This window comes from Micromys minutus (assembly GCF_963924665.1).
Source record: "Micromys minutus genome assembly, chromosome: 2".
NCBI classification, from domain to species: Eukaryota; Metazoa; Chordata; class Mammalia; order Rodentia; family Muridae; genus Micromys; species Micromys minutus.
The window spans coordinates 46,224,267-46,234,124 of NC_137971.1; the positions used below are offsets into that span (position 1 = coordinate 46,224,267).

At 39.1% G+C, this 9,858-nt stretch overlaps 1 protein-coding gene across 1 annotated transcript; it reads left to right on the forward strand.

The window, feature by feature from the left end:
- Positions 1 to 991: 991 nt before the first annotated feature.
- Positions 992 to 2,409, forward strand: LOC308416816 (cholinephosphotransferase 1-like; the record flags this gene model as incomplete). The annotated part of the gene is given in 3 exon segments (XM_080911909.1): positions 992 to 1,012; positions 1,014 to 1,508; positions 1,510 to 2,409. Coding segments are annotated over 3 exon segments (1,203 nt in total). The 3' UTR covers positions 2,197 to 2,409.
- Positions 2,410 to 9,858: the final 7,449 nt, after the last annotated feature.

Genomic DNA, 9,858 nt, shown 5'->3' on the forward strand with positions numbered 1-9,858 from the left:
GTATTTTTAGCAAATGGTTCTGGTGCAGCTGGATGTAGAAAAATGCAAATCGATCCATTCTTATTGCCCTGTACAAAACTCAACTACAAATGGATCGGGGAGCGCCACAAAAAAAAAAAAAAAAAGAAAAAAAAGGTACACTAAAACTAATAGAAGACAAAGTAGGCAAGAACTTGGAACACATGAGCACTGGGAAACATTATTCGGAACAGAATACCAATGGCTTATGCTCTGAGATCATGAATCAACAAATTGGACCTCATAAAATTGCAAAGCTTCTGTAAGGCAAAGGACACTGTCAATGGGACAAAAAAGCAACCAACAGATTGGGAAAAGATCTTTACCAATCCTACATCTTATAGAGGGCTATCCAATATATATAATAAACGCAAGACGTTTGACACAAGAAAATACAGTATCCCTAATAAAACATGAGGTAGAGGGCTAGACAAGTAATTCTCAACTGAGGACTATCAAATGACTGAGAAGCACTTAAAGAAATGCTGAACATTCCTAATTATCAGAGAAATGCAAATCAAAACAACCCTGAGATTCCACCTCACACCAGTCAGAATGGCTAAGATAAAAATCTCAGGTGACAGCAGATGCTGGCAAACGTGGAGAAAAAGGAGCACTCCTCCATTGTTGGTGAAATTGCAACCTAGTACAACCACTCTGGAAATTAGTCTGGAGGTTCCTCAGAAAATTGGACACCTGAGGAACCAGCTATACCAGTCCTAGTCATATGCCCAAAAGATGCTCCAACATCTAACAAGGACACATGTTCCACCATGTTCATAGCAGCCTTATTTATAATAGCCAAACCCTGGAAAGAGCTCAGATGTCCTTCAACAGAGGAATGATACAAAAAATTTGGTACATTTACACAATGAAGTACTACTCAGCTATTAAAAATAAAGACTTCTCTCCGCCCCGCCCCCCCGCGCAGGCCCAGGGCTGCGCTGGGTCACGGCTGGCCCCGCAGGCGGCCATGGCGGCGGGCGCCGGGGCCAGGCCAGCGCCCGCGATGGGTGAAGGCGCTAGGGGAGCCGCTCAGCGCCGCGCAGGCGCAGCTGCGGTGGCTGGAGGAACACCGCTACAGCGCGGTGGGCGAGTCGCTGTTCGAGCCGCCGCTGCAGCTATACTGGACCTGGCTGCTCCAATGGATCCCGCTCTGGATGGCCCCCAACACCATCACCCTCATCGGCCTCGCCGTCAACCTGGTCACCACACTAGTGCTCATCTTCTACTGCCCCACGGTCACGGAGGAGGGACCATATTGGACATACCTTTTATGTGCCCTGGGACTCTTTATCTACCAGTCACTGGATGCCATTGATGGGAAACAAGCCAGAAGGACAAATTCCTGCTCTCCTTTAGGGGAACTGTTTGATCATGGTTGTGACTCTCTTTCCACAGTATTTATGGCCATCGGCGCTTCAATTGCTGTTCGCCTAGGAACACATCCTGACTGGTTGTTTTTCTGCTCTTTAGTTGGGATGTTCATGTTTTTTTTGTGCTCATTGGCAGACTTATGTCTCAGGAGTGTTCAGATTTGGAAGGGTGGATGTAACTGAGATCCAGGTAGCTTTAGTGATCGTCTTTATGTTGTCTACTTTTGGAGGAGCAACGATGTGGGACTATACGATGCCTCTTCTAGAAATAAAACTGAAGATCTTTCCGGTTCTTGGAGTTGTAGGTGGATTAATATTTTCCTGTTCAAATTATTTCCATGTGATCCTTCATGGTGGTGTTGGCAAGAATGGATCTACTATTGCAGGCACTAATGTCTTGTCACCTGGACTCCACATAGGACTAATTATTATACTGGCAATAATGATCTATAAAAAGTCTGCAACAAATGTGTTTGAAAAACACCCTTGCCTTTATACATTAATGTTTGGATGTGTCTTTGCTAAAGTTGCACAAAAATTGGTGATAGCTCACATGACAAAAAGTGAACTATATCTACAAGACACTGTCTTTATTGGGCCAGGTCTTTTATTTTTAGACCAATACTTTAATAATTTTATAGATGAATATGTTGTTCTATGGATAGCAATGGTTGTTTCTTCATTTGATATGATGGTATACTTTAGTTCTTTGTGCCTGCAAATTTCAAGACACCTTCATCTAAATATCTTCAAGACTTCATGTCAACAAGCACCTGAACAGGTTCACAAGCATATTGACTGACTAGTAGCCCAAGGAAAAGAGGAGAAGCAGTTAGGGGAACCCATGTATGAAGGCTATCCCCCTATGCAGGAGGCTAGTATACTATCTATAAGGTTATGTTTAGATATAAAACATAAGTCTGTAGCTTTCATTATGTCTACATCAGTAATGAATCCCTTGTCATTGACTTATCACAGATGTTATCAATGTAATATAATATATGCATTAGAAACAAGAACAAAAAATAAATTTAAATACTGAGGGCAATAAGAAATTGTACCCCAGTAAGTCTAAATAGCACTATATCTACATAACACCTATTAGACTTGGGGTTTTGATTGCCAAAGGATTACACAAATATTCAGAACTTAAAAACTTCTAGCCATTGTCACAGTGACATCTGATTGATAAAACTTGAAAAGAGTTCATAATGCTAAGTATTTAATGATAATACTATAATTGAGCCAATTTCAAATACTGTGAAATTTGTGTGTACTAACCACTGTTCAAAAGAGGTATGTACTAGTTGTATACATACTTTAGTGTACTATCTAGAACTTAAAACAGTGGTTGTGAGATTCTGTTGTACTAATTCAGCATAACATGAATCTTTGAGGGTAACTTGTGCCTTAAACAATCTAAGTACAAAATTTATTTCCATGGGGGGGGGGATAAAAAAGAACCTTAAATCCTTAAAGAAAGACAGTAGTTCAAATAATTGATAGGAAATTGGTAACTTGGAAAAATGGCAAAAAAAAAAAAGGTATAAAGGGGGAATAAACAAGTGTCAGTATTCAACACTAGGTACATTAGGTACTGATTATTTTTTCTATTCTCAGTTGAAAATACCAAAGATTCTCTTTATAAATACTACAATTACCTTAACACTCTTCAGACCTTATGACCCATATGACCTTATTTCTGATTTCATACAAAATTTCCATAGGCTATATACCATATAATGAAAGAATCAGACAGAGTAAACATATATTTTAAGTAACCCAAGCAAGAAAATTGTATGCTTCTCAAAAGGTAAAAATATGTGAATAGAGAAAACACTATAACGTATCTTTGCATCTCTAACTCCTGGGTAAGATTCTCAAAGATCTTAAAGGTGTGAATGATGCTTAAGGTTTATAGTCCATGTTGCAGACATAGCTAAGTGGAAGAGTAAAATGCTTAGCATGGATGAGGCCCTGGCTTGATCTACTAGCAACGCACACCCCTTCCACCCCAAATAAAAAGGAATTGGGCTATCCTTTTAATGTCAAAGCTAATAGTAGAAGGGTAATTGTCTTCCTAGACAATAAAGAGTATTATATAAACTTGTTTGAAATCTTTAAAAGGTGGGTTATAGAACAAAATTTAAAAAGATAGTTTTCTTTCTAATGGGTATGTTTTATTCTGAATGATTCGTTGGATCCAATTTCAGCAAAACTAGAAAGCTCAAGTGACTTCAAAGAAATGTTGAAACAATTGAACATGAATTTTGTTTTTCATGCTTAGAAATGAATATGAAATCAAACTTCAGAACATTTACTGGACGTTACAATGGAAAACATACCTAGGAAATTCATATTTGAAGACAGATATGAAGTACTTAAATCATAACTTTAGCTGTGTTTGTGATAATGCTCTCAATCATCAATTAAATGGTATCTTGATAAACTTGAAGAAATGAAATTACTCATAAATCTATGTATTAAAGCTAATATTTAGAAACTTAAAAAAAATAAATAAAGACTTGATGAAATTCTTAAGAAATGGATGGAACTGGAAAATATCATCCTCAATGAGGTATCCCAGTCACAAAAGAACATGCATTCCATGCACACACTGCTAAGTCAATATTGGTCCAAAAGCTCAGATTACCCAAGATACAATCCACAGACCACATGAAGCTCAAGAAGTTGGAAGACCAAACAGGGGATGCTTCATTCCTTCTTAAAAGGTGGAACAAAATATTCACAGGAGGAAATACAAAGACAAAATTTGCAGCAGAGAATTAAGGAAAGTCCATCTAGAGTCTGCCTCCCCAGGGATCCAGCCCATATACAGCCACCAAACCCACACAATATTGTGGACGCCAAGAAGTACATGCTGACAGGTACCTGACAGAGCCTGAGAGGCTCTGCCAGAGACTGAGAGACATAGGGTCAAATGCTCTCAATCAACCACTGGACTGAGAATGAGGTCCCGAATGAAGGAGTCTAAAGGACTAAAAGAGCATAAGTTGTTTGCAACCCCACAGGAAGAACAACAATATCAACCAGCCAGACCCCCCAGAGCTCCCAGAGACTAAACCACCAACCAAAGAGTACACAAGGAGGAGCCCATGGTTTCAGCAGCATATGTAGGCAGAGGATAGCCTTATCAGACATCAAAAAGAGGAGTGGCCCTTGGCCATGTGAAGGCTCAATACCCCAGAGTAGGGAAATGCCAGGGTGGGAAGATGGGAGGAAATTGGTGGGTGGGGAACACTGTCATAGAGGCAGGGAAAGAGGGTGTGATAAAGGGATTGCAGAGGGAAAAACCGAAAAGGGGATAATATTTAAAATGTAAGTACAGAAAATATCCAATAAAAATTTAAAAAGAAAGTTCAACCTGATTGAATTAAGAGACAATGAGGGATTCCTTTGAGAGCTTTTCCAGAGGAGATTACCTGAGATGGTGACCCATGATAAATATAGGCCCCTACTATTCCTTTAGCTAGAATCTTGGATTAAAAGAAAATTCAATAATGAAAACTGTCTGAGAAATTTTTTTCCAGGCCTCATTAACCCCAAATATGAGCAAGAAACTTCCTTCTCCTGCTGCTGTGACTTCACCATCAGAATTGCCTGGACTCTGGCTCTATGAACCTAAATAGGGCCAGCTTCTCTTTAATTGCTTCATGTCAGATATTTGATCACAGGAAAGAAAAGTAACAAATGTAAAAACTGGTCAGACTTGGGACTGGTCCATGCCAAAAGCAGAAGGCAGATTCAACCCTCCCTAAATTACAGAAGTGGGGGGGGTGTGATTTGTTAATGGAGAAACCAAACTCAAGATTTTGAGTCAAGGAAAGTTAAAAAAGAAAAGAAAACTTACTTCCACTCAATTCCACATCCCTATTCTCAATTACATCTATTCCTTTTTACTCAGCACAATACTCCAAAGTCCAAAAGCATTGTACTCTAAAATCAAATTTCCCCTCTGAGTTAAAATTTTAGAAAAGCAAAGTCCTCTTAGGGTTTTGGTTTCTACCTTGTTGTTGATCGTTGTTCAGCACCTACTATCTGAAACCTCACTGTAACTGGGTAGTTATCCCAAGCAACAATATTAATTCCATAATACAACATCTGCTAATGTTCAGTTGTTTCTGAAAAGAAGGATTTACTTCAATAAAATGTAAAATAAAATCTGTGCTATGTTCCAGACTCCTAGATGCAGGAGCTGTCATCTCACAAGATAGTTATTGATTTAGGTACTATATGCTTATTCTATCTGGAGCAGAAAACCTCCCACATGAACTTCTCACTTCTTACAGAATAAGACTGAGTATTTATTGCCTTACAGAAATAAATTATGTGAAAAGTACGGCTCAAGAACTGCTTCTCCTGTCTATCAGTTCTGTGGGTCTCAATAGATTCACAGCTCCCTTTAAGCAAAGTCTCAAGGCCATCTTAACCGTCTTAATTCCTCTTTGACATTAATACAGCTCCTCATGTTGTGGTGACCCTCAACCATAAAATGATTTTTGTTGCTACTCCACAAGTATAATTTTGCTACTGTTATGAATAGTAATGTAAGTGTCTGTGTTTTCCAATGGTCTTAGGTTTTCTCTATGAAAGGATCACAGAGTTGCTCGTAAGGGGGTTGCAACCCACAATGGTCAGAACCATTGATAGCTACTGTGCTGATGGCAAGTTCTCTCTAGTACCAAATTTCAGGGTCCTGGGGACTTGCCAGCTTTCCCAGTCTTGTATTTTAGTGAGTTCTGCTATTAGCCTTACTGAATATCTGCTTGTAACTCGTTTTTAAAAGAAGTCACTTCTCATCTTTAAATATGTGGATATTTTAGGTTTTTTCTGGGCTTTGTAGGGTTTTTTTTTTTTTCAATTTTAGGGGTTGTCCCTGGAGCTGTGAGTATGCTATGAAATTTTCTTGTCTTATCTGGGAGTTTTTTTTTTAAACATTCATAAACTAAAGCTAATTTGGGTGTTTCTATTGTGTGCATGGTGGAGGAATCAGTTCATGTATGTGCAGGCTGTGTTTTGTATATTTATTTATTTGCCTTTAAGATGGTCTTGAATCAAATGAATTATGTTGGTATCATTTGAACCCTAGGAATCCACTGAATACAGGAATTTCCCAACACTGGGATTACAAGTGTACATCAGCATACATGGATTTTCATGTGAGTCCTGAAGATGGAACTCAGGTCTTCGTGCTTGAATAGCCTGTGTTCCTAAAAGCTATTAGTAGCTCTTCTGCATGTTTCTTATGACACAATGATGCTTGGCTTTCCTCTTCTCAACTCTGAAGTTTCAGATTTGTTTCTTCAAGAAACAAGCAACACCTATTTGCTTATTTTAGAGATGTATCTATTTATTATATATAAGTATACTGTAGCTCTCTTCTGAAACCAGAATAGGGAATAAGATCACATTGCAGACGGTTGTGAGCCACCATGTGGTTGCTGGAATTTGAACTCAGGACCTCTGGAAGAGTAGTTAGTGCTCTTAACCACTGAATCATCTCCCCAGCTCCCTACTTGCTTATTTTTGAAATTCTGTGAAATTTAGAGGCAAAGGGGAGGAGGATGGGATTGGAGGGTTTGTAGAAGGGAAACCAGGAAGGGGAAACATTTGAAGTGTAAATAATCAACAAAAAATGAAATAATTGTTTTGAGCATAAGTTTGAGATTAATCAAAAACACCCAAGGTTTGAGTGTTCTTGATGTGCTAGGTTCTGCTTCCTCCGTCAGGGTATCCAGACACCATTGCACATGGGGCTGGAAAGAAGCAGAGTCCAGAGCTGGTTGGGTCTACAAGATCTAGGTCTGGCTTGGGGAGGGGATTGCTTTCTCCAAGGAAAGCCTTCACCGAGGACTTTAGTGTCACAGCTCTCTTAGATAGCACTCAATGAAACAGCTCTTTTACGTGATTGCCAGTGAATCAGCTGGTGCATACACTTTATTCAGAGTGACCAAGAACTATATATGAACCTTGGAGAGTGGGGAGTAGTTTGCAGGATGAATGTAAACTCATTTTCTAGCGTTTGATGCCGTGTCAATGATTCATTTATATACCAGGAAAACTAGGGATTAACTGGATGGGTTCTTATTGGGAAAAACAGGGTTAAACCTGTATGATTGCTAAGGACTTGAACTTCCTTGGGTAGAAGATTGGAGTCAGGCTCCTCAGAAAAGATAAAAGAAGAGGAAGACCTGTTGACTATGGGAGCTCTTTATCTTTCAAGGAGCTTAGAAGAGCTATCATAAAAAACAGTAGACTGTGACCTTAGGTAGCAGGATTTTTCAACATTCATAACCTTCACAGAGTCCGTGTGGCTTTAGGATGTTTAATCCATGCAGATTCTATTCTGAGAATGATTCTAGTATGTCTTAGGCCAAGCTGCACAATCCAGTCTCCCAGCAATATAGACACATTCATATTCACTAATAGAAATGTGGCCTATGCTGGTCTAGTTACAGTGACTCACTGAAGTTTTGTTCATAAGAGCTAGAAAATAAAAAGCACTTTTCCTTTCCTTGGAGTACATCATACATGAGCACATGTGTGGTAGCCATCACACAACATGAAAGGTGCACATAACAAAACTTGTATGGAAAAGTAACTGCGTCTGTCAAAGCATCATCCCGAAGAACTATTTATTTCACCAACTAGTGGGCCAGACTAGAACCCTCCATCACCAGCAGAGATGTGTGTCTGGGCTGTCTACCATGGATAGAAAAGTCCTGCCTGAGAGAAGGGTTTTATGTCTCAAACCCAGGAGTTACTTAGAACCAAGAAAAGGAGATTGGTGGTCAGTTTAAATAGTCTATTATTGTATGGATGGGGTTTCTTATGAAGAATATTTTCCTGAGGTGGGGGTTCTGGTAAAAGACTGGCTCTCAATGCATTATCTACTCTGAAGCAAACAACCACAAGAGGAGAGTGTTTTCATTCTAATTTGAATGCTTGTAAGCTCTGGCAGTTCTCTGATTGTTTTTAAGTGTTTAGATTGCAAAAGAATCTCAAAACAGCCAATTCTTCAAGCAAAAACAAAAGCACTCAGCACCTGACCATTCCTTCTTTTGCACTAAAACCTTAAGTTTATTTTGTCAAACTGCCAAAGTGACTAAGAACCTTGCAATAATGTCAATCAGTGAAGACAGAGGGAAAAGGACACTGAGAAGCTGACATGTGCTATGCTTAGCCAGCCAAACACGAAAGATGGCTCCCTATCTGTGTGGTCTTCCATGGATGTACCCATTTTATAGAGATAACTGTTTCTACTTCTTTTTAACTCTCAAAACTCCACCTTTAGTCATCCTATCAAAGGAGACATAATAAATCTTGTCAAGAATCATTTAGTTCATTCTAATTCTCTAAGAATTACTATTCTCATACCAATCTAAAATTAAGATTCAGTCATATTTTAAAGGCCGCCTTCCAGTGAAGGGGTTTTGGCCTGTAATCTCAGAATCTAAGATTGTAAAAGTCTCTGTTTTCTCTTATGGAAAGAAAATAAAGTACACCCATTCCTGCCCCGTGAATGGTTCACTTACGGAAGCATGGTTGCATGTGCAGCATACTTCGTAAACAAACCAATAAGATCTAAGAAAGTCACATTTGTCAGTAACTTCTAATGTTTTCTATAAATTAATTGAAAGGTATTTTGAAAGAACAAGTGTTTGTGGCTTGGCTTTTCTGTCCAAACTATCGCTTCATCTTTTCTAACATCATTCCTCAAAAAAGCTGTGCACAGACTTTTGGTCATTGGGCAGTTTTGAGTTTGAAGGAGATACACCCTTTATTTTTCACCTTTAAAGTGCATTTGTAAGGTATTTAATGTATGGCCAGACCTTTTTATATAACAAAATGATGAAAACAAATCCTAAAAGTCTTGCTAGCTTCTTTTTTATTTTTTATTTTTTTACTTTTATACTCCTGATTTTATTCCCCTTCTGGTTCACCTTCTGTTCCACATCCCATACCATCTCCCCTCCTGTCCGTGTCTCCACAAGGATGTCCCCACTCCACCCAACCCACCAGACCTCTAAACTCCCTGAGAGCATCCAGTCTCTTTAGGGTTAGTCCTGGTAGTCCTCTGCTGTATGTGAGTTCGGGGCCTCATATCAGCTGATGCATAATGCCTGGTTGCTGATCTAGTGTCTTTCCAGCCTTGCTAGCTTCTAATGCTCCAAAGATTTACCTCTAAAAAATAAAATGGCTAAAGGAAGACGAATGAGAAGAGTTACAAACTTCTCTTTTAGTGTCTTCTGATTGGTGGGGGAGGGGGAACTGCTATATATGCAATGAAAGAAGAGAAGGAGTTCACTGTAACTGCATATAGTACCTGCTGTTCTCTAACGTGGGAGCAGAACATTTATCTATCAAATGAACATGACAGTGAGTCACCAGAACCACAAGCTGCTTTATTCATCACCTGTTTCAGTTAAAAAGCAAAATGCAG